This window comes from Natrix helvetica (genome assembly GCF_964273705.1).
Source record: "Natrix helvetica genome assembly, chromosome: 2".
NCBI classification, from domain to species: Eukaryota; Metazoa; Chordata; class Lepidosauria; order Squamata; family Natricidae; genus Natrix; species Natrix helvetica.
In genome coordinates this window covers 24,088,043-24,112,423 of record NC_138552.1, presented here as the reverse complement: position 1 = coordinate 24,112,423, position 24,381 = coordinate 24,088,043, and the positions used below count along the sequence as shown (strand labels likewise).

The 24,381-nt window shown below is 42.2% G+C and overlaps 1 protein-coding gene across 1 annotated transcript in view; it reads left to right on the top strand.

Annotated features, from left to right (window-relative positions):
- The first annotated feature begins 515 nt into the window (after nt 1–515).
- The window catches only part of FGF10 (fibroblast growth factor 10), a 104,562-nt gene continuing 80,696 nt past the window's right edge, over nt 516–24,381 (top strand). Inside the window, exons 1-2 of the mRNA XM_081944081.1 lie at nt 516–1,119; nt 1,294–2,232. Coding sequence (XP_081800207.1) covers nt 1,845–2,232 — 388 coding nt within the window. The 5' untranslated portion in view covers nt 516–1,119; nt 1,294–1,844. The remainder of the gene's footprint in view (nt 1,120–1,293; nt 2,233–24,381) is intronic.

Below are 24,381 nucleotides of genomic sequence, written 5' to 3'. Positions count from 1 at the left end.
AGAAGCCAGAAATCGTGATTAATGAAAGCAAAGGGGAGAAGGGAGGCCAGGGCAGGCAAAAGAACTCCTCGGAGGCAAAGTGAGCTGCCTCCCTCCCCATCTTTCCTTTTTTTTCTTCTCTCCCCATTTTCTCTCCTATCCAGCTACCCCGATTCTTCGCTAAAACGGACAACAGCCCCCCCTTCCAGCACAATCGCGCCCCCCTCTCTCAGTCCTGCACTATATTGTTCTTTCTCCGTTCTTAACTCCCCCCTCCCCCTTTTTTTCTTCCTTTCTTTAAGGGGAGAAGGCAGGAGGGGGAGTCAGCAAGCAACATGCACCAGGTGGCTCTCAACTGCTGCCTGCCAAAAAAAAAAATGAAAATAAAAATCCTTCTCTAGAAAACAAGTTTTTTTTTTAAAAAAAAAAAAAGGAGGAGGGCTCCCTAGAGGGGATTGGCTGAGCCTGGAAGACAGGGAAATTAGGAAGGCATGAGTCTCCCAGCCCTGCTGGTGGCCAGAACGGTTTGAGGAGCAATTAGCAGGAGACGGCGGCTGCGGTGGCTCCTACAAAGAAGGAAGGAAGGAAGAGAGCGAGGGAGCGCGCAAGAGAGAGAGACAGAGAGAGAGAAAGGGGACAGATCTTGGGGAGTCGTTTTTCTCTCTCTGTGTGGGTCTCTCTCTCTCTCTCCCTCCCTCCCTCCCCCAGCAGGCGGTTGCTCACTGCAATTTGCGAAAGGGTTTCAGATGTCCCAGCGCCGCCGCTTGACAGTCCCCCCCCCACCCTCCCGCAAATAAAACTTGACCACCAGAGGCACGTCTCACCTCTCAGCTTTGTCATCTTTAGCGTTTAGGATACAGCCTCCCAACCTGCCGTCAAACCAAGGAGAGAGGGCGAGAGAGCGAGAGCAAGGCGAGCAGACGCGTCCAAGCTTGGTTCCCGCCGTCCCTATTTCCTCAAGAGAGAAATAGAGCTAGCGGCGTTCGTCGCCGTAGGTTCGCGTCTCGCCCTCGGGAGGATTGCGGAGAGGGAAGGAAAAGCGTACGGAGAACCGGGGGGCAAAAAAACCCGGCAAAGGCGACTCCTGTCCCGCTGAACTTTTCGCTGAGGAGAACCCGCGCCCGAGCGAAGACTTCTGGGGTGAGGAGAAGGTGCAGAAGCCAGGCCGGGGGGTGGGAGTGGGGGTGGAGAGCGTGGATTCGGATTTGCTTTTAAGCCGTTTCATTTGGTGTTTTTTTTTAAGGATTCGAATTCGAGAGCCATTCTTTGCCTCTGGTTGCTGACTCGCCTGTCATTTTCCTCTCTCTTTTTCAGAGCTTCGCCTGCCTCCCCTGGGAAGATGGTGCAGGGACCCCCGAGGACCGAGCCCCGTTAAGCCCCGGCTTTGGCGCGTCCGGATCGGGGCCTCCGCCTCGTGCGCGCGACTGGTTTCCTTTGGCTCCCGCCTCTCAACCCCCCCCCCCCACGCCCACCCAGTCCCACCCGCGAACTTGCTTATCACCACACGGTGGGTCTTCTTCGCTCCGCTTTTCGCCGAGAGTCGTCTTCCCTCAGCGGCCATCGCCGCCCCTCCGCCCTCCACTCCCCCCCCCCCCCGAGGCGAAGAAGAAGGGCCAAAGCTCCGAAGGGCAGACGTCAGGCGCCCCCGAGGCAAAGGGGAAGGGGGAAGGCCGCCGTTTTTTCCCCCGGAGAGCTGGCCCCCTGAGGCATGGATGTCGGCGCCCACCCTTCAGGCCAGATCAGCGCGCCGGAGGCTCTGAGCGAAGGGGCTGTCCGCCGGCTGTCCGCTCGCCTCGCCCGGGAGCTCACCCTCCCAGCATGTTTCTTTCCATGAGGCCTCTCCCAGCGCCCAGAGCTTCAGTACAATGTGCAGATGGAGACTGATACAGGGTGCCTCCGCCTCTGCCCACCTGCCTTCCTCCTCCTCCTCCTCTTCCTCCGTCGGCCGCGGCGGCTGCGGCTTCTTGCTGCTGCTCTGCCTAATGTCTTCGCTGACCGCCTCCAGCCATGAGCACGGGCGCGGCGTGCTGCTCCTCAAGGCCACCAACGCCTCGTCCACCTCTTCTTCTTCCTCCCCTTCCTCGTTGTCTTCCTCCTCCTCTTCGGCCGCCAGCGCGGGGAGACGCGTGCGGAGCTACGATCACCTCCGAGGAGACGTGCGCCAGAGGAAACTCTATTGCTTCAACAAGTTCTTCCTCCGGATTGAGAAGAACGGGAACGTGAGCGGCACCAAGAGCGACAACTGCCCCGACAGTAAGTGCGGCGCCTTGACCCCGAGGTCTCCTTCTTCTCAGGCACCCCGTATCAATCCCCCTTCTGAGTTAAATCCAGTCATTAAATTACTCCTTTGAGTAAGGCAGAGAACTTCTGCCTGAAGTCCACTCCGGAACTCTTTGCCTGCTCGGTGGGGTAGTTCTGTTCTCGAGGGCGGCGGGACCCTGCTCCCCACACCCCACCCGCGGGGCACCTGAAGGACCTGCTTGAGGTAGAAGGGGGGGTGGGGTAGGCCCTCTGCACATGCTCAAAAAGCTTTGCACCTTGTGCGTCTCTCTCGGGTATTTTCATTATTGTTTCATCTGATTGATTGAAGGCTGGCGCATCTATTGGTCTGAATTAAAGTAGTTGCTCCTGTTAAGGGCGATGGTTTCCCCTCTCCCCTTCTTCTTCTTCTTCTATCCCCCCCTCTCCTTGCTTATTCTTCCCCAAATCTAGACTTTTTCTCCTTACTTTCGGGCTGACCCCCTTGGATCTCGGATTTTCTTGAATCGTCTTGGTGGATTCACGGGCAGGAACTTCACCGTGGGAGAAGTAAATTTGGGCTGGGATCATCCGACAGGTTGCATTCTCGGTTGTTTGACTAAACCTGGCTTCCCCTAGCTCGCATCTCGCTGTTTGGTCACCAGTCTCCGTCCACTTGGAGTTTGCCATCTCCATGGGCAATTTTGATCACCTCGCTGCTGGCTGGGATGCACAACCTGGAGGGAATCGGGGTTTTAATTACTTGGAAACCACCATCCCCATCCCATCGTTTCTCCCTGCTTAGCGGGACCGTAAGGTGACGATGTGGGAGAAAGAGAGAGAGGAGGGGGGGGATAAACCCCTTTCTCGCCGCTCAGTCTGCTATCTGCCCGCCGCGTGCGCTCCTGCTTAGTGCCTTCCCCGAGCCCGGGAACAGTCGGCAATGCCCGCTTCGAAGCTGTGGAATCCCCGCTTCGTCTCCAAAGTTGACCCAAAAGTTTCCTTCCACAAATCACAAAGCAGAGGGGAGGTAGCCCGATCTTCAGTAGGTTCAAGGTGCAGAAGCTGACGATTAGGGAGCGCGGCGCTGTTCTTCGAATAACCGAATCTTTGGGGAGACGTAGGTGGCCGGTTTTCGATGTAAGATAACTTCTTCAAGAAGAATGGGAAGCTGCTTGGTCTCCGCCTAATTTTCTGTCTGTTTAAACAGCAGGTTTAAATGGCCCTTTACAGTAAACAGTAACAGAGTTGGAAGGGAATTTAGAGGTCATCTAGTCCAACCCCCGGCTCACCTAAGGAGACCTGTACTAGGGTTTCCAACCGCCTGAACTGCAGACCTTTCTGATCGACAAGCTCAGTGTCTTAGCCGCTGAGCCATGTTAGCTAGCTGGACAGCACAAACCTCTTTTTTTTCCTGCAGTGTTTCATTTCATTTTTTTTAGAAGTTATGTTTTGCGAGCAAGGTGCTCCCTTAGAGGCATTTGGCATCAGTTTTTGCCTGGGCTGAACAGGACACTGTGGCTTGGAAGCATTTGACCTGGAGTTTTGTGTATTCCGGCAGGTTTTAACTCCACTGTCCCTTTTTAAGGGTCTCAGGCTGCAACTCGGAGATAACCTTTTAAACTTCTAACGCTGTAAGGGATCTCACTCATACATCTCTTCTTATTCATATCTATTCAGATTTAAAGTCAAGTAGAATTGTCTTGGCCCTGGAGAAACTTCCCTCCACTTGCCTGCACAATCTCAGCGGAAACAACTGCTGTAAATCACAGCCTGTTTCCTTATACTTTTAAGTGACTCCATGCTGCTGAAATTAAATAAATAAATAGCATGTTGGGAAAGATAGCCTCTGCTAGACAAATGTTTGAATAAGCTTCTTTATTGCCTCTGGATGTTGGGAAAGGTGGCTGGTGTTTCCCCTTCTGATGCCTTGGATTCCTGCTTATTCCTATCCAGATCCTGCCTTTTCTCAAGAATTGAGAAAACTGACAACCTTGGGGTTTTCCTTTTTTTAATCGTTCCAGTAACCCAGCGAGGTAAACTGGGGACAGCAGCAGAGGGCAGGGCTGGCTTTGGTGTTGGCAGCCTCAGACAAGAGTCTGAGAGAGCTGGCACCCTTGCCCTGTGATTGACACTATTGGGATGTCTCCTTTATTAGATGTCAAAATTGTCTGTGGCCTTAAAACTTTTCCTGGGCCAGGCGTGCTGGCTCAGACGTCTTAGATGCCCCTATTCGGTCTCATGGGTTAGGAGTCTGGTAGCATTTTTTAATTTTATTAAAAGCATGTGCAAAAAGTTGTTAACGCATTACATTTGTTAAGGGATACGATACTTGGAACCTCTCTCACATGTCACTTGCATCAGCATAACCAACCTAGCTTCCCCCCCTCCCCTTCTCAACCCAGTTTAAACCCTACATCAATCTAGGGTGAAATGAGCTATAGATGATGAAAGATTTTCGATAAATGTGCTAGTTGGAGAAGGTGCTAATATACTTCTGTTTTTTAGCCATTGACTAACACAGCTCTGCTTTTACTCTGTCAAAATGTGTCAGTGGCCATCCAGGAGTCTTCTGTACTCAGAATGAGAAGGGTGACAGATTCCTTGGGTTGGCCCTGGCATCTTATTTATTTCAAGACAGAGGATGTTTCCCCATTTGCCAGCAACCTTGGCACTAATCTTCCCCAAGCTAACATTTTCTTCTGCCATCTCCATCTCTTCTCCAGCCTGTGAGTTCAATGACTGTTGGTACTGTTACCAATCCCTTCATGAATTACTCATGGTGAAGTGGCTTGCATAGTTCAATGAAGCTATGAGCTATGCTGTGCAGGGCCACCCAAGACAGAAAGACATAGCAGAGAGCTTTGACAAAATGTGATCCATTGGACAAGGAAATGGCAACCCACTCCAGTATCTTTGCCATGAAAATCCCCTGGACAGCGTTGTCCATGGAGTCAGGATGAGTTGGACATGATTTCGCAACTAACAACAACTCTTACCAACTGTTACTACTTTACTTTTACCTATATTAAAATTACATTCTCCACTCTTATTATGACACTGTCCAAAGGCTGCATCCAGGAGTATATAAAATCTCATAGATTCTGTTACTTCTTATCTTGGAAGGAAATCAGAGGACTGGCAGTGATTGGGAACGGAGTAGAGGTGGATAGGAAGCAGCAATGGAACAGCATATTTTATGCTGCAGTTGTGGGTAGAACTTCAACTCGTCTGTGACGAAAGATCCTGAGATGCAAATGCTGTGTTTTTTCACATTCCAAAGCCCTGCATTAGGTAGCTTTGCTTTTAAACTCCTTCCAATTGAATCACCCAAAGAAAGTACCATGGCAATTACACTCTGCGGCAATTCTAGCTGGACAGAACACATCAGTGGAACCCAAACAAGAAGTGCAAATGAAATGGAGACAGAATCATTTTGATTGATTGACTGATGATTTGCCATCAAATTGGTGTCAACTCATAGTGACAGACTTTTTTCCAAGATGAAAGGAGAATCTTCAAAACAGTTTTGAAAAGGGCCATTCAGGCCAGTAAGCCCAACTACCTGCTCAGTTTAAGGATCCCGAGGTGGCACAGTGGTTAGAGTGCAGTACTGCAGGCTACTTCGGCTGGCTGCTAGCTGCAGTTCGGCAGTTTAAATCTCATCGACTCAAAGTTGACTCAGCTTCATCCTTCCGAGGTGGATAGAATGAGACCCAGATTGTTGGGGGCAAGATGCTATAAACCGCTTAGAGAGGGTTGCAAAGCACTATGAAGTCTAAGTGCTATTGCTATTCAAATTAAAACAGCCCCAACAGGTGACTGACATTTATCTGAACATATCCAGTGAAGGAGACCATAAACCAGCTTCCCTGGGAAGCTGGTTCCACTGTCAAGTTATATTTACTGTTAGGAGATTTTCATTCAATTAAAAGTGGCTTCTGGAAACTAAGATCCATTGTTCCGGATCCTGTATTCAAGAACATCAATGTTGATGTTCTTCAGTGCAGCATTCTCCCAGCCATATCATATCCCTATCTCAGTCTCCATTGTGGTGTTCCTTCAGTGGAGATTTTTAAGAATATTGAACAGCCACTTGTTTGAAATGGTTTAGGATCTACTGCTTGAACAGGAGTTTAGATTAGAAGACCTCCAAGGTCCCTTCCAACTCTGTTACTTTGTTACTCTGGTACTCTCTTTATTTCAAAGCTAAACATAGCCAGCTCCTTCTATTCCATTCCACACTAACTTGAAACAGCAGGCATGATGCAAAATTTGAATGACATTTATTACTGGACCGAAGTATAATATCCTCTCCCTTGCTTAAAAGAATCTAATGTTTAATTTCTTTATGCTCTAAAGCTCTATATGCTCCACTGGGCATTCTGTGTCATCTACTATTAGCTTTAGTCATTTACCATGGGCACGAGGGGATGCTTATTCTTCTGGAGAATCGGTCTATGCCAAAGACATTATGAAAAGACTGTAATAGGAAGCAATCATAAGCCCACTTCATCTGCGGTACTTTAGATTTGAAAGGGAGAAGATACTTCAGAGCATATGGGTGTGTGTATGTTCATATGGCACCTATTTGCAGCCCTTCAAATTGTTGTATGCTTTCTAAAAATGAATTAGTTGCAGCATAATTCAAAAAAAAGCACCTTGGGCTTAAGGAATTGATGACAGGTGCCATGTGTCTACCCAGACATACTCCAGGACATCTTTTTCCCTTCAAACCAAAACACGGCACAGCCCTATTATTGAATTTGTACAATGTCAAACTTTTTGATGCACCACAAGATAATATGATGCACACTATGACCTATCCAGGGAACCAACATGCTGATAGATATTTTGTCTGCCACCTTTTCTTGCTCTACATGACTTTAATTTGGAGATGGTTCTTTTAATTAAAGTGATTAAACAGGAAGTTGGCATGCTGCATCTTTGATTCCAAGAATATAGTACATCAGACTCCAGAATAGATCTGTGTACTTTCTTAGATTTTTTTTAAAAAAGGGTATAAGCTAAGGTTTGCTTGGAAATATTCTTTCCTGTCTTGAATACTGAAATAAACCAGTCATTAAAGAGTCCTGGGAAGATTTCCAGGACCAATTTCGTTGTATTTAAGTACAATGACAATAAAGATTATACTTAAGATAACACAGAGCAACCTCACTTTTTTGCCTACTGGTGAAAGGATTTTTGTAAGAACATCCACAACATGCTCTTAAGATGCCATATACAGTATGTCCACCCAATCAGAAAATTACCTGGCCTTCAACTTCAAGGCCATCTTGAAATTATTTTGCAAAGGTATATCGGAGTGCAAGATAGAAATCTTAGCATTTGTTGAAGATGCTAAAGGAGCATCTACCTTAGTTTGGCCTTTATCTAGTAAGATGCAATGAATTAATGGTTTCCAGATCAACCCTGAATGAGGTAGCTGCCTTAAGCAGCAAATTCTTAGAAATGTGGAATTAACTACGCACTTGTCAGTGAAATAAATTAGAGTGAGAAGTGCTCATTCATACTTAAAAACATCATTGGAGAACTGTGTAGTTAATTTGGGTATATATACTATGATAAGGCACAGTGTTACCATTTGTTTCAGGATCTATTATAATAATTATTAGTGGTAGTTATAATCCTACCTTTCCTCCAAGAATTTAAGGAGCCGCTGTGGCACAGTGGTTAGAATGCAGTACTGCAGGCTACTTCTGCTGATCACTAGCTGCCAGTTTTGCCAGTTCGGATCTCACTGGCTCAAGGTTGACTCAGCTTTCCATCCTTCCAAGGTCAGTAAAATGATGACCCAGACTGTTAAGGGCGGTATGCTGACTCTGTAAACCACTTAGAGAGGGCTGTAAAAGCACTTTGAAATGGTACGTAAGTCTAAGTCCCATTGCTAAGGAGATTTATTTGGGATTTTCTCTTCATTTTATGGGCTGTGCTGGGACAGATGACCAAAGTCAACCTATCAAATATCTGTGACCAAGGGTAGACTATATAGCCTGTTGTCCTCAATGCTAACTCAGCACCTTGCAAACTAACTCTCCACACCATATCTCATTGTTTGGATCTGGATCCCAATATGTCCCCAAGAACACTATGAAGCTTATCATTTCATGGGAGTAAAGTTTACACAGAAAGTGAAAAAAATGATCAAAATATTCCCTTGAATAAAGAGAAAGATATGAAGGACAAGGGAGGCACAGCAAGGGTTGATGAGGGTGCATGATTAGCACTAGCACTGTGAACATCAAGAGGCTGGGAAAGACTTACCATAGCAACTGGAAATCTTTCTTACAGGCTTCTCCATTGACTTTCTGGGGAAGCCATCAGGAAAGATTGCAAATGGCAATTAGGTGATCTCAGGATGCTTCAACTGGTTGCAAGTGCAAACTAGATGCCAACCACTAAGATTGGAATCATGTGACCACAGAGGTGCTGTGACAGCTATAACTCCAAGGACCAGTCATAATCATCATTCATTTTGTGCCTTCATAACTTCGGTTGCTGAACAAATATTCATAGGCCAAAGACCACCTGTAGGCACATTGTTACAGAAAATCCCTTCTTAATTGCTTAAGACTTTTCAAATTAAAAAGTTACTTCTATTTTCTTGCTCTAGGCAGCTAAGTATCTTGAGATAATGCTATTGTTGTGGTCCACCAGCGGCCAGCAGAGCTGACAGCAGATTCAGACCATGAGGAGGTTGGGGAAGAAAATGGGCCAGTCCTGGAGTCTTGGGAAGGCTCTGATGTGGGCTCTGTGTCAGAGGCAGAGATGGGGCCGTCTGACAGTTATCAACTGCCTTCAGAATCAGACATCAGTGAGGCAGGTGAACAGCTGGAGATGTTTCTGGTTTGCACATGCACAGAGTTGCCAGACGAAGGGAACAGCTAAAAAACAGGGATCGACTTGGGAGTAAGATGATGGTGGACGATGAATGGCTTTCCCAGAGAAAATAAAAGAGGAGCAAAAGACAGTGGAGTTTGCAGGAGACAATTAGTTCACTTAATTGGTTCATGACTCTCTGATACTCCTTGCCAAGTTTTGCAGATATCAACCTGTCAGCTCTCCAAGTCGGATAAGGTCTGTGACTAAATCCTCCCTTGAAAGACTGCTGAATGTGACTGAGCAGAATTCATGGTACATTAATAAAAGGTGTTTTTGTTGGGACAAGGAGTTTGTTTCATGTTCTTGGGAAGCCTAGGTCAGAACAGCTATGGATTAATGTATTTGGGCATATTTATCCAAAAGCAAGTTAATTTTGATGACAAGAAACCGTACAGTCTAGTATCTGTTTAAATTGGGTTTCCCTGTTGATAAATCAATCTCAAGTACAACAAGTTGTCAGAGGTGCAGTGTGTGTGGTGAATAAGATGTGCAACCTGAAACACTATACAGCTACTGAACTCACTGGATGACTTTGTATCAATGGTTATATTAGTCTGGACCACATCATAGAGTTTTAAGCCCTGTAAGTTAAGAGACTGTTAGCTTTAAAGGCAATGGCTATATAAGTGCTAATAAAATTGAAGTGGGAGGGGGAGAGAATACTCAATGCAAGATTAGTAGACATATTGTTCCTATTTAGTATCTTGGCCCAGTTCCATTGGGCTTCTGCTGCTCAGGCTTATGACAACTATGGTATTGGACCACAGATCTCAATGAGGGTGCTCTTGGAGCTCGGTTGTTTTCTTGCAGATGTTTCATTACCCAAACTTGGTAACATAATCAATGCTAGTCCTGATCATAATAATGCTAGCACTGAACGTCACTAGCATTGATGATGTTACCTAGTTTAGGTAATGAAACATCTGTAAGGAAAGTCTGTAGAGATTCTCAGTCATCCAGGTCAAGGTTGTCCCAAAGGTAATTTTTCAGGAGGCAACTGAACTTCCTTGTTTTTTCTTTGACAACGTTTCATTTCTCATCCAAGAAGCTTCTTCAGCTCTGACAGGATGGTGGGGAATGGAAGGATTTATATTCCTTGCAGCTGGTCATTTGCATCCTTTTAGAGGATTGTTGAAGTACTTGGAGGTTTACCTGTGTCCTCAGAGTCACCTGAGTAGTGCTCCTGGTTCCTGTAGTCTGCATTTTTTCCTCTGGAAATCCATTCCTCCTCCCACACCATCGAAAGGGTGTTCATCCCAAATTGCATAGATAACAGTCTGTAGAGATTCTCAATCATCCAGGTCATGGTTGTCCAGCGAAACGTCTTCATAGAAGCAAAATGTCTTCAAAGAAAAAAAAAAACAGTTGCCTCCTGAAAAAGCACCTTTGGGGAGATCTGAAAGAAAACAACCAAGCTCAGAGAGAATGGTTACTCATTTCAACCCTGAGCTACCAATCTTCTCCTTCATTGGTACAGTCCTCATTACTTCCAGCCAGCATGATACAAGAGGGAGGAAGACTAGTTTAAGCTTACAGAGAAAGAGAGAGAAAAGTCTTAGGATCAATGGGAAATATAATCCAGACCATGCTGATTAAAGTAGCTTCAACAAGATTCATTTTCAGAACAGGTTTAATATATACTTTACATGAAGCTCCGGATAAAGGTTTACTTTGGCAGATGTTTTCCAACATGATTGCACAGAGCTATTACCTCAGCCTTTTCCCTACCTTTAGGATAATGGGAAAGTGGGATGAATTATGGTGGTTCTGTCAAAAGTGTGGGACAGCTTGCTTAATTTAGCATTGCTGGAGTATATCTGTCACTTGAAATGTGTAGGATGGCTTGAGTTTTGTTTTATTTTCTTTACCGCTAAAGCTTTACCCTGAAACGTGACCACTTGGCTCTCCTTCTTATCTCAGTGGCGCAGCTGCAGAAGTCTTCTTGCGAAACGGCTCTTGAGAAATGGATTTCTAGGGAATTAAGCAGCTGTCTTAAAACACTGCTAACATACGCAAAGTAAATAGTCAAGAGTAAGCACTGCAGCTTCACCTTAGGGGTCTGTTCAAGGAATATCTGAAGACTGCCTAGAAGGAGAAGGAGGTGAAGGAACATAGATATCCAGATTCTGGAAAGTTTTCAGTATCTTTCTACTCACATTTGTTTTGAAATAAACTTACTGGCTGTACTTTCAAATCAATTTATAAAGAATTGCCAACCATTCTCCTGGTATGGGTCTACAAAAGGAGAATGTTGAGGCCTTGGGCATCCATTGGGATTATATCCTGCTCTTTCAGGTGAGAGGCACTGCAAGGGGTTCAGTATCCATCTCTTTGCAACATCTTTTGCCCCTGTAGCCCCCTCTAACTGCTACTGTAAGTTAATTAACAACTTGGTTCCAACACAATTATTAAGACTGCAATGTTTGGTTAACAAAACATGCTCAAGAAAAGAGATTAATATAGATTATATGTAAGTGAAAAGTCTTAACAGCTACCATATTGGGGGAGAACAATTTGGAACAGAGAAACATAGAGTGAAGTCCCTAATAATCTGTTTCTTCTCCATTCTTTTTCTATGGCATATACATTATCCATCTTTAACCCAAACGTTTGCTTGGTACTTTAGTGGTTCAAATAATTTCAGACAGACAGACAGACAGACAGACAGATAGATAAATAGATAGATAGATATGGAGGGATGGATCAATCAATGGATATATAGATTTAATTTAGTCATATTTAATTTGTATTTTAATTTGTTTAAATTGAGATCAAATTTGTGAGTTTAATTTCTTTACATCTGAAAGCAACTTCTTAGCCAGAGGTAGAATGGTTATCATTCAGAGCTTCCTCAATTTTTCCCCAGAATTCCATTCTTTCTTCTTCAACTTCTTTGTTGAAGTGCCTCTTCCTGTTACCATGACACATTCATTTCCAGGGAATTTGGATAGTACTCACTGAGCTGAAGTGTGGTTGGCTAATTTGTAGCATGGAACGCGGGGTGAACCATGCCAATGTGGTGATTATTCAATGTGTTGAACATCCCCCCCCGACAGTTTGATTAATTCAAGTAATCATAAGTTAGCATGATATTTTATAGCATGTTGTTTTATATTCTGCCTTTACTACTGCTTCAGACAAATACTTCCCTGTTGCTGCACAATTTAATATTTTATTCAATAATAAAAATAATTTTAAGGAAGTTCTTGGCCATGCTGATTTCACTGGAAATTTTTAATAGCTTTTTGGATACAGTTGTGATAATTGTTATGAAAGAAATAATAAGATTTCATAGAATCTCCAGTTTCTGGGTTGAAATCCATGAAAAAAATAGCTAAGATATGTCTGTTCAATGGAATCCTATTGTGAGACATTTTTTCTTGATTCTTTGCTTATTGTATTATCTTTAAGAAACATACAGAGAGAGCTGTAATTAGCAAGGCTGATTTTGATTGTATTAGATATTGGTTCTTAGGGATTTAAGATGGATGACAACCGACTCAAGCTCAACCCCTCCTCAATCCCTCCTCAACCCCTCCAAGACGGAGTGGCTGTGGGTACCAGCTCCCCGGTTCAGCCAATTAACTCCATCATTGGCCATTGGGGGCATTCAACTTGCCCCCGTGGAGCGGGCGCGCAATTTGGGCGTCCTCCTGGATGCCCGGCTGTCCATGGATGACCATGTGACAGCGGTGGCAAGGGGGGCGTTCCACCAGGTTCGCCTGGTGCGCCAATTGCGCCCCCTACTGGACCGGGACGCCTTACGCACAGTCACTCATGCGCTGGTGACGTCTCGCTTGGACTACTGTAACGCTCTCTACATGGGGCTTCCCTTGAAATGCACCCGGAGGCTACAGTTGGTCCAGAACGCAGCCGCGCGGGTAATTATGGGGAGTACTAGGTACTCCCATGTGACACCGTTCCTGCGCGAGCTGCACTGGCTTCCTGTGGTCTATCGGGTGCGTTTCAAGGTTTTCATAACAATCTTTAAAGCGCTCCATGGCTCAGGACCTAGTTACTTGCGGGATCGTATTCTGCCCCATACATCCCTGCGACCAATCCGCTCGCACAGAGAGGGCCTCCTCCAGGTGCCGTCCACTAGACAGTGTCGGGGGGCGGCGCCTAGGAGTAGAGCCTTCTCTGTGGCGGGCCCAGCCCTGTGGAATGACCTCCCTCCGGATATTAGGAATACCTCTGACCTCCACTCCTTTCGTATTAAGCTTAAGACCCACCTATTCCAAGTAGCTGGCCTGGCTCAACTTTGATCTAACCATATCGCTCCTGACGGGTTTTTAATTGGGTATTTTAATTATATTTAATTATTTAGGGGTTTTTTAATCACTGTATTCTAATTGTTTTTTATTCATCAGCCGACCTCTTCCTTGTGTATGTCTCGGTATATGTCTCTGTTATATGTTTGTTTTGTCCACATATTTATTTCATATGTTTCATTGTACGCCGCCCCGAGTCCTTCGGGAGAGGGTGCGGCTAAGAAATAAATATTTATTTATTTATTTATTTATTTATTAAAGAATTGAATTACAAATTGATCTGTAATTTGCTTGCTTAAAATGCTGATGTAAGAAGCCCAACTGAGTTTTCTATCTGAGAGTTGTGCTCTATTCCTTGGGCTCACTGCCAATATTATACACTTCAATGACCCAGAGGTATATCACATAAAATTGGCTAAGTTAATATTGTCCAATGGATAAATTTAAATATAACCCAAGAGCAATAAAACCACTGTTTATCTCAACATCTCTTCAAAACAGCATCTTATTATTACACTATGCCTTCAGATTACATTACTTATATATACAGTCATGTTTATTCATATATAAAGGCAACCTGTTGGTTTGGATGATGACTAATTCTTATTTAAGGAATGCCAACTGAAGTCAATCGAATAAGTAAATAAATGCAAACAATGGAATAAGTTACTGACGATGAAAAAGTCACTATAAGTGTCTATTAAAACTAAATCTGGATACTACCTATCAACATAGAAATAGATCTTAGAATTTAGTTTCCTCAGTACAGAAGATGTAAGATTTTTGTTATACTAAGTGCATTCTCATTTAAGTCTGGATTGTTCCTGGATTTATAACCATCAATTTTTGACTATGGATATTTGGGATTTATGGATGCAGAAAGGATTGCAGTCTGTCCTATCTACATTACACTCTCCTGTTATTTTCTGTTACATTCCCATAGGATAGATGCTCCACGCACATCACTACAATTATTATAAATCTATTAAAATATATAATTGTAAGGAGCCTTTGTCTTCATAAATTTGATTTATAGCCACCTGCTAAAGATGGCTATGAAAACATTTGGTAAAAATTACCTTTGGCAACCTAAAAAGAATATGACACAACAGCCAAAGGAGCTCAGTTTTCCTACAGTATTTCTACATATTTAAGCTTATTTACATGTATTATAAATTCATCTTTAATGGGAAATTTCCCCGACTAAGAAATTCCAAAATATATGCTTGGCCTAGAGAAAAACAGCAATTTTTCATACATTTTTTTTTGAAAGTTTAGTTCATTCAATGATGTGGAACTTTCTCTTGAGGTAAGATGCATAGATTCAAGCAGCATCTTTAGGGAAGTAAAATAAACCAGCATTTGCCAAATATTTCTACAGATCTCCTAAAGATGCTGAGCAACATTTTTCATGAAGAACAGACACGAAACAAATGCAATTCTTCTAAAACTACAATTAAATGTATTTCAAACATCAAGAACAAATTTACGGTGGCCTAAAGGTTGTTTCACATTATTTCTAAAATTTCCAATTTTGTGGCCAGTTTTGTAAAATATTGATTTAACCAGGACTGCTATTTTTGACTAGAGGGTTGGATATCTCAAGCATATTAATTACCTACAACTAATAATGATCTTCATATCTCAATAGTTAATAAACTATGTGGTGCAATAGTTAAAATGCAGTATTACAGGCTAAGTCTGCCTTGAGCCCATTCAGTCATGATAGGCTCAAAGTTGACTCACCCTTTCATCCTACAGAGGTCAGTAAAATGAGGACCCAGATTGTTGGGGACAATATGCTGACATTATAAACTGCCCCGAGAGTACAGTAAAGTACTATGAAGCGGTATATAAGTCTAAGAGCGATTGCTTTTATTAAGACATCCATGTCTTATTCAAATACAAAACTTTCTTTCTGGCTTTAAGTCACTTGTTTAGATGTCAATATTGGTGAATGAGAAATGTAGGGTCTATATATATATATATATATATATATATATATATATATATATATATATATATATATATATATATATATATACACACACACACACACACACACACACACACACACACACACACACACACACACACACATACATATACATATGAGCCTGTCCTAATATGTTCTTTAAGCTTACAAATAAATATTTTATATAAGTAATCTAAAACAACCTTTAGGTTTTCCTCAAGTGTATTTGCTGGGGGACTATCTATAAGTAGTAATACCTTTGAAGCAATCAATTTAATGAATTGCTGTCAGCTGCTACCTAGAAATACGAGAATTAACATTGGGTTAGATTTCATGGAGTTCAAATAAATGCTTCAATCAATACTGCATTTGTTAAAGGTGTCATTTGATACAGTCCGTTGATATCCTTGTTTGTCTCCTGTCTGTTCTCCTTTGATGCATTTTACATCATTTTTACAGCATTTGTGACAATGTGAAAGCTGCAGGTTTTTTGTGATAAGCAATATGCAAAAGTATTACCTCAAAGTAGCTAGAGTTCCTTTTGTAGATATGGTGAGAAGCATAAATGATTGTGCAGTCTCAAGTCTATACCTAGCATTAACTTCTAAACTTCAGCATGCCTAGATAGGGTCATGTTCTGAATTGTTTATCCAAGAATTTGATGCATAGATCTCAGTAATTTGATTCTAATTTAGTGGCAAAAATATTGTCCATCTTTCTGTTCTTTGTTCAAAGTTGCAACTAACTTTGTATGACCCATTTTTTAATCTGATAAGGTCAGAATGGTTGTTACTAGAGCACAAACAGTTGTAGTTAGTCCGCAATTATTTGTTCATTTCATTTCTAAGTCTTATCTCAAGTCTTTTTTGAAGAACTCTATTCCATATTAAATGGAATTTGAAGAATAGGTGACTAGAGAATATAAGCCATTTCTCATAAACCAGATCCTTCTTCTATGATGGAATAGCTTAGTTCATTCCACATGGTCCTGATTTTTACTGAGATGTGATTGAGGAAATGTGGGAACATTTATAATGTGTCATGTGTCACTTATTTAAAGAGTGGCTTTATGGACATTTTTCACTTTTCAATTGGGTCACCGGCATTCTTCCTTTGAACAGTCTGTTCTAATTGTAGCTATAAATCACTGAAGATGCAGAGTAGTTTTCCTTGTAAGGTGGACCACTGGACAGTGCCTTTTGCTGCTCCAGACATGTGCTGCAAATTCTGTTATTGCCTGCTAAGAGATGTGGTGTCAGAAAGAAAGCATTGCCTTTTCTTTATTTGGTCATCATTCAGAAGTGATCTCTCTCATTCATGGTTCTTATAACAAATGGATAGAGGCATAGCAGTATGTAAAGAATCGGCTGCAATAACAGCTTTATGTGCACAAGTTGATTGAATTAGATTCAGAGGGGAAATAAGATGTAGGTTCAGGTAGCATTTAAAAAAAACATATCTGGAAAAGAGTAATGGTCTCCCTCATGCATTCGTAGGTCATGACCCACTCATCCAACAAATGCTTGCAAATAATTCCCCTTATGTCATTGATTTCTGATCTTCAACTTTTGTGTCCTGTGCCCACAGGTTTCTGCTCCTTATCTGGATGGGGAAGTGAAGGTCTGGAAACATTCCAAATTAGGAAAGGGAGGGGGAGAATTTTATTTTTTGAAAGTCCAAAGTGGAAAAAGATGAAGAGGATAAGGGAAGAGAAGGTTGTACAAAGAAAGACCTGTAAAATTAGGCTGATTCTACTTTAAGATTTTTTTAATGGAAGGATTGTTTATCCAGCCTATGATTTTCAAAACTAATGTAGCAAAAAGATCATTAGGGATTTTACTTTCCTGAATTGATAAACTTTTCTACATTTGGTTTTTTTTTTTTCTTATTCATTAGTGCCAAAGTGATTTAGGTCTGTTAGAATGCAACATCTTAGATTATTTAGAGTGTATCTTTTCATAGTGACACTAAAATATTGCAGTTTCTTACTTATTAAATTAGATGAGCAGAGGTAATGTAATGCTATAGAAGTGACCATCAATGTTTCCATCCCTGAGTTACAGAAGTATAGCTTTAATCACAATATCATTGAGGTTCTACAGATAATCCTCAATCATGACCACAGCTGAGAATTTCTGTCACTAAATGATGACAGTAAATGTATGTCACTAAATGATTGAGTTGCACCCAATTTTACAACCTTTTGCACCCAATTTTACAATCTTTTTTTTGCCATGGTTGTTAAGTGAAAGACTGCAGTTGTTAAATGAATCACATGGTTGTTAAATGAATCCAGCTCCCCACCCCGACTTCATTTGTTGGAAGCTGGCTGGGAAGATGGCAAATGGCAAAACATGTGACCCCAGGAGCTTGCAACCATCATAAATACATGCAGGTTGCCAAGGCCCCAAATTTGGATCATGTGCCAATACTGCGACAGTCTGAGACCCAGTCACTTTTTCCAGAGCCATTGTAACTTCAAAATGGTTGTTAAATGAACTGTTGTAAGTCAAAAACTATCTGTATTTCAAGGTTTTTTAAAACAAATTCAGGCCATCAAACCTAGTAGGTTTAAAAAAAAATCCCAAGTCCTCTGATCAAGAGGCAAAACTTTACTGATAAAAAGCTGGCTGCATTGCAGCAAACTATTTTTAATTCCCCTTTAATGTCTCATGTAACCATCAGACTCTGCTGTACTTGAAGGAGCTTAAAAAGATGGCTTACATGTGACTAGTTATTCCAGAAAGGGGGGGGGGGGGAGTAATTATGCATTGAAATGCCTATAGCACTGAAAAGAATATAGCACTTCAATTGACACTGTGATATAATTTACAAAATGGGCATTTGTTCATACTAGCATACAGTGCAAATAATACATGTACTATAGATTTTATTGAGGAGGTAAAGTGATTAACTAATTTATTAACCCTCGGCTTAATTTCAAAAACCCTGTGCCAAGTGGACAACTGTGTTTGCAGTGCTTTTTCTTTTTTTTTCATGAAAAAAAAATTCCTTGCAAAAGAGTTGAGAACCTTAGATAGAGTCTTATGATATGGAGTTCTTGTACGTATTTCATTGTAGCATAGGCATCCAGTTGTGAATGTCTACAATTTCATTGTATAAACATTTCTCTAGCAGGCTCTCTAGCTTCCTATACTTCTCTTAAAATCCCAAGGAAATTCCTTCCTTGGCTTTTCCTAGTATTGCCCCTACCACCTGTTGCTTTTTAGTAACAGTGAAAAGGTCTTCTTTCCCTAGAGAAATTCAGTGAAATTGTCCACCCAATTTCTCTGCTCTAACCTAATGAAGAATTTTCAAATGTGGTTCATATCCGTCTCTAGTTTTTTTAGCAAGAGCAATTTGTCCATCCAGCAAACAAAGAGAAGTGTTCAAGTAGCATTATTCACTAGCATTATGAAAGGTTAGGCTCAAAATAGGCAAGATGGCAACCATTTTGAGATTCAGGACCCTTCCCTGTTGTAAGTGCTTCAAAATAAACAGTATTTACAAAGAGCTGTAGCTACCATTTTGCTTTTCTGACTTTCCCTATCCCGGATACAATTGGCAGCATGAGAAAAAGAGATGAATGAGAGAAGAGATAGAGGGAAAAAGGGGGTTAGAGACAAAGAGAGGGAGGGGGAGAGAAAGAGAGAAGAGAGACAGGGACAGAGAGGAGAGAAAGGCAGAGAGAGGGAGAGGGAGAGGGAGAGGGAGAGGGAGAGAGAGAGAGAGAGAGAGAGAGAGAGAGAGAGAGAGAGAGAGAGAGAGAGAGAGAGATGTACTTTTTTCTATTCTTTTCACTAGCAGCCAAGTGCCCTCAAGGGAATACAGCCTCCAGACATAAATAGCCTCCTCCCATCACTTATTTTAGGAACTTGGTCTTAGCTTTATAAATGAAATATAATTTGATAAGCGTGTATGTACTGCATATAGAATGGGGATTCTCACAATGTCTGCATTTTATTCTCCAGTGGTGTCCGCAACAGAGGAAAAAGATTATGTTTAATTGACCCCAATACAGAGCAGATTTCCAGAAATTTTACACCTCTAAGCCTAATATGTTCGTGTCTCAGAGCCTTGGATTCCGGCCAAGGCTGAATGCATTCAACAACTATGTTTGCTTTGCAAGCATATATTAGTGGAAAATAGCAGCTTCCTGTCTAGTCAATTAAGACATTTCAGTTCTTTGCTCTTCTGTCATTTCTCCTTTCATTCTTCAGCATGATTGTCCATCCCATCCCATCCCATTACTCCATTTCATGAGATCATACAAATGCCCTTTACATGACTTTGTTCCAACCATATGCCCATTAACATGGGATTAGATCCCCCTGAAATTAATCTGAGATACACCTGAGTAAATAATGCATTGAGTTAAACCCGTGATGGCGAATCTATGGCACTCATGCCACAGGTGGCACACGGAGCCATATTTGCTGGCACACCAGCCGTCAGCTCCGGCGTGCATGTGCACACCGGCCAGCTGATTTTTTGTCCTTCCGGAAGGCTGGTAGAGGCTGTTTTACACCCTCCCCAGGCTTCAGGAAAGTCTCCGGTGGCTGGAGCGGGTGAAAAACGGCCTCAATGGGCAAACCGGAAGTTTGTTTCGCCCACCCCAGACTCCGGAGGCTTCCCTGAAGCCTGTGGAGGGTATAAAACAGCCCCAATGGGCCAACCGGAAGTTCAGAAACAATTTGTTTCTGGCTTCCAGAGAGTCTTTCAGGGATCAGGGGTTGCCTGTGGAGGAGCTGCCTGTGCAGGTGGGCAGGGAGGATTTAATTGGTGCAGGCACGTGTGCACAATTTTGGCATGCTGTAAGGAAAAGGTTCGCCATCACTGAGTTAAACTATTTATTTGTCAAGTTTTGTTTTGTACTCTTCAACTCCTATCTAGACTATAGCTGGGAAAAGTAGGACTTTATAAAATAATCAAATTCAAAAACTGCTTAAATATAGGGAGATTATTGCAGTTATGTGACCAAGGTAGAAATCACATAGAATTCATCATCTACTGCTGCTACCGTGTTTCCCCGAAAATACAACCTGTCCTGAAACTAAAGCCTTGCCACATTTTTCGCATGGGCAAAAATATAAGCCCACCCCTGAAAATAAGCCCTCTGGACAATCCCCCCCCCCTCCGGCCAGGCAGAGCTAGCAGTATCCCGAAGGCGCCAAGCGATGGGATTGAGGTGGGGGCAAAGGCGCTTGCGTTGCTTGGTGCTTTCGGGGTACCGCTAGGCCAGTCAGCGGCACTGTGCCCAGCTGAAGAGGGGGGATTGCTGGGCAGCTGCTCTCTTGCGAGCGGGCTCCCGAAGAGCCGGGCACGGCCTCAGGGTCGAATGGCTGTGTTGCGCTGTCGCAGCAGCAACGCAGCAGCCATGAGGTGACCAAGCTTATGAGCAGCCGCCCGGCAACCCCCCTTTCCAGCCAGGTACAGCGCCACTGACCGACCTAGCAGTACCCGGAAGGCACCAAGCAACGCGAGCGCCTGTTTGCTGCCCTCCACCTCCTGCGGCTCAGTGCCTTCGGAATGTCCCTAGGTGAGTGAATGGGGCTCTGCATGGCTGGAGAGGGGAGTTGCGCAGCGGCTTTTCCGCTCCCCGCTCGCGCGAAGGGCATCACTGCTGGCGCCGTCCGCCGCTTGTTTTTTTTTTTTCAAAGCATGGAGGATGGATGCCGCTCTGGAAGTACGCTCTATGGTTGTACGATCTGCAGCCCACAAGGGAGCAGCCGCCCGGCAACCCAAAAATAATAAGCCCTCCCCTTTAATAAGCCCAAGGCCATATTTCGTTGGTCAAAAAAATATAAGACCCTGTCGTATTTTTGGGGAAACACAATACCAATGGCATATGTGTGGGTCCTTGACCTTTGACGTTACAATAGCACTGAAAAAAAGTAGCTGGTTTTCACACTTATAACATCGTTTAGCAACTGGTTTATATTTATGATGGTTGCAGTGTTTGGGGTCATATGATTATCTGCTGACTCCCAAACATCAATGGGGAAGCCAGATTCCATTTACAATTGTGTTACTAAGTTATCAAGAGCAATTCACTTAATCGTGGCAAGAAAGGTCTATTCTATTAAATGGGCAAAGCTCACTTAACCATTGCCTCACGTAGCAATAGAAAGTTTTGGCTCAATTGTAGTTGTAAGTCGAAGACTACCTGGTACTTTAGCACATCTTATATTAAAATTTTAGTCTGTAGTTCTTACCAGGTTCTTGAGACTCACTGGACATATTTAGCTGCTGGTGGTTTTACAAGTCAGGTGTACACGTTTCTAGCACATGTGAACACATTGAAATAGATCTAATTATGCCAATGGGAATTGAAATATGATAAATTCACTGGCTGATGGTGGGCAATTTTTGTGCTGTTCTGACAATGTTCATGTGTGCTGATGTAAAAATGCTACATATTTGCAAAAACGATTTAAGTGGCAGATAGATAGGAATTTCCCAATACTAATTGGCCATGATTGTGTTGCAATCAGTGGAGGAAACAAGCTGGGAATAAATGCATGGAACAATGACCTGGCATATGGCCAGGAAGTGGCTAGCAGCCAGGAACTGTTCTGGTGGTGCCTGATAAGCCACCTTTAGTGGTGGAAGTGTAGAAGGTGTTTTCATATTTTCTCTCGGGGCGTTCTCATGATAGCGGCTAAGCCTGCTTAATGCTGAGACCAGGTTACATTTCCCAGCTACAGAGCCTAGATTTTAAGGTTTTACTGAACTTTGCAGGGTTGTTCTGCTTTGACAGTGCTTCAGGCAAATCATTCCCTTGAATGAGGATGGCTAAATGGAGTCACCAAAGCAGTAGGCATGAGTTTAAATGGACTCCAGAGGATGGTAGAGGACAGGAAGACCTGGAGGAACATTGTCCATGGGGTCACGATGGGTCGGACACAACCTCTCAACTAACAACCACAACATGCTTTCCTATTAGCATTTCAAATTTAGAATCACATTTCAACAAGTAGGGGCATATGCCTATTGACAAAGACAATAAATGACATAAATGAAAATAAATAAATAAATGACAATAAATGACAAAAACAATAAATGACAAAGAACAATGTATGAAAATCTTTGTAGATGGGATAAAACAAGGATGGTTTACAAAGTTAGAACAGTATGGGGATATACAGGAAAGGATGTCGATGTAAACTAGATTTAATTAAATTTGCCTTCCTTTTCTCTTATCTCCTTCCTTTGGTTTCGTCTCTTACTATTTGTCAATCTTTGCTGCTTTGTATGACACTGCTTCTCACAAAGAGGCAATCTATACAGTCTACGAATGTTGTCCAATTTCCCAATGCTGAGAGAAAACTATATTGCTTAATTTTTCCTGTTTAGATGAATAAATCCACAAAATCTTTCTAGTAGTATTCTAGCAGTACTACTAGTGCTTTGGAACATATTGTACCTGTTGGTACACAAAAATTACAAGAATCCCAGAGAACTGTCAGTAAAAGCAATGAGGAAAAATTGGGAGTAGTAGTATTTAAAAGATTGTGTAGAATGTATGTATATGTTCTGAAAATGAAGCCATCAACAATTCCCATTGGGAAATATTGCTTAAACAGATCTGTCTGTAGAATTTATGCTTTGTCTACAAATAGCATCACAGACAAGAACCTCTGTTTTATTGTTCCCTAAAATTCCTTCTCTGTTTCTGGAGTTTATTGTTCCACCTTTATTATTTCTTTTATAGATGACTAAAGTGGCAAACATATCTAATATTCCTTCCTCCTCCCTATTTCCCCCACTACAACCATTCTATGTGGTGGGTTAGGCTGAGAAAGTGACTGACCCAAGTCACCCCACTAGCTTTTTATGTCTAACTAGCATATACTTGGTCGCAGCTTATTCTTGCGGATAGTAATTGCTATTTTCTACTTGACAGTTCATGGAATGATAAATAATAATATTAGTTAATGTGCATTAAGAAAGAGTTGGTCTCTGCGAAATAGCTAGAGATAATTCTTAGACTGAAATCTATATATCTTAAGACACCTTTTCAGTGCTAATTTGACACAGTCATGTGTTAAATATATATTTAAATTACAATAGAATAATATAACTTTATTGTCACTTTGAATGTATACTAATTGGTGTACATTAAAATGACATTTCATTGCATACAGTTCTCAAAGGGTCATCATTTCCAATATATGCTGCATAACCATGACAGACTGCCAAACTAGCAGTTCGAAAACATGTAAAAATGCAAGTAGAAAAATAGGAACCACCTTTGGTGGGAAGGTAACAGCGTTCCATGCACCTTTGGCATTTAGTCATGCTGGCCACATGACCACAGTGACATCTTCGGACAGCTCTGGCTCTTTGGCTTTGAAACGTAGATGAGCACCGCCCCCTAGAGTTGGGAACGACTAGCACATATGTGCAAGGGGAACCTTTATCTTTATCTTTACCTTTAACCATGACAAAATAAATAAATAAATAAATAAATAAATACATACATACATACATACATACATACATACATACATACATACATACATAATTATGCATATATCCACATATATTATATGATACAGAGAAATAATATTTGAAAAGAAGGAAAACCAGCACAAGTTTCAAAGTGACTCTAAATGAAGAGATAGCCATTTTACTGGACTTTAAGTAAGGAAAGAAAAAAATGAAACAAAAATAAATAAATAATTCAACAAGTAAAAAATTTGCTTGAGCTTTTTGATAATTAAACTCAGATATGGAAAACACCGAGATGAAACACTATATCTTTTCATTAATATCAGAAGGTTACATCTAGTTCTGTGCATTCTGAGTTGTATTGCATTTAAAAATAAAGGCAAGTTGAAAGAGAAAACTACGGTTTATCCTGTCAAGCACAGAAGCCTGCAAGATGCCAAAGTAACTATGTTTGACATAGTCCTATCCAGTCTGGAACTAGATAATGAAATTCTAGTGTGGCCTGGTTGGGATTGCTGGAAAACTGGGCATCCTACACCCTCAAATGTTTTCTTAGGCTGT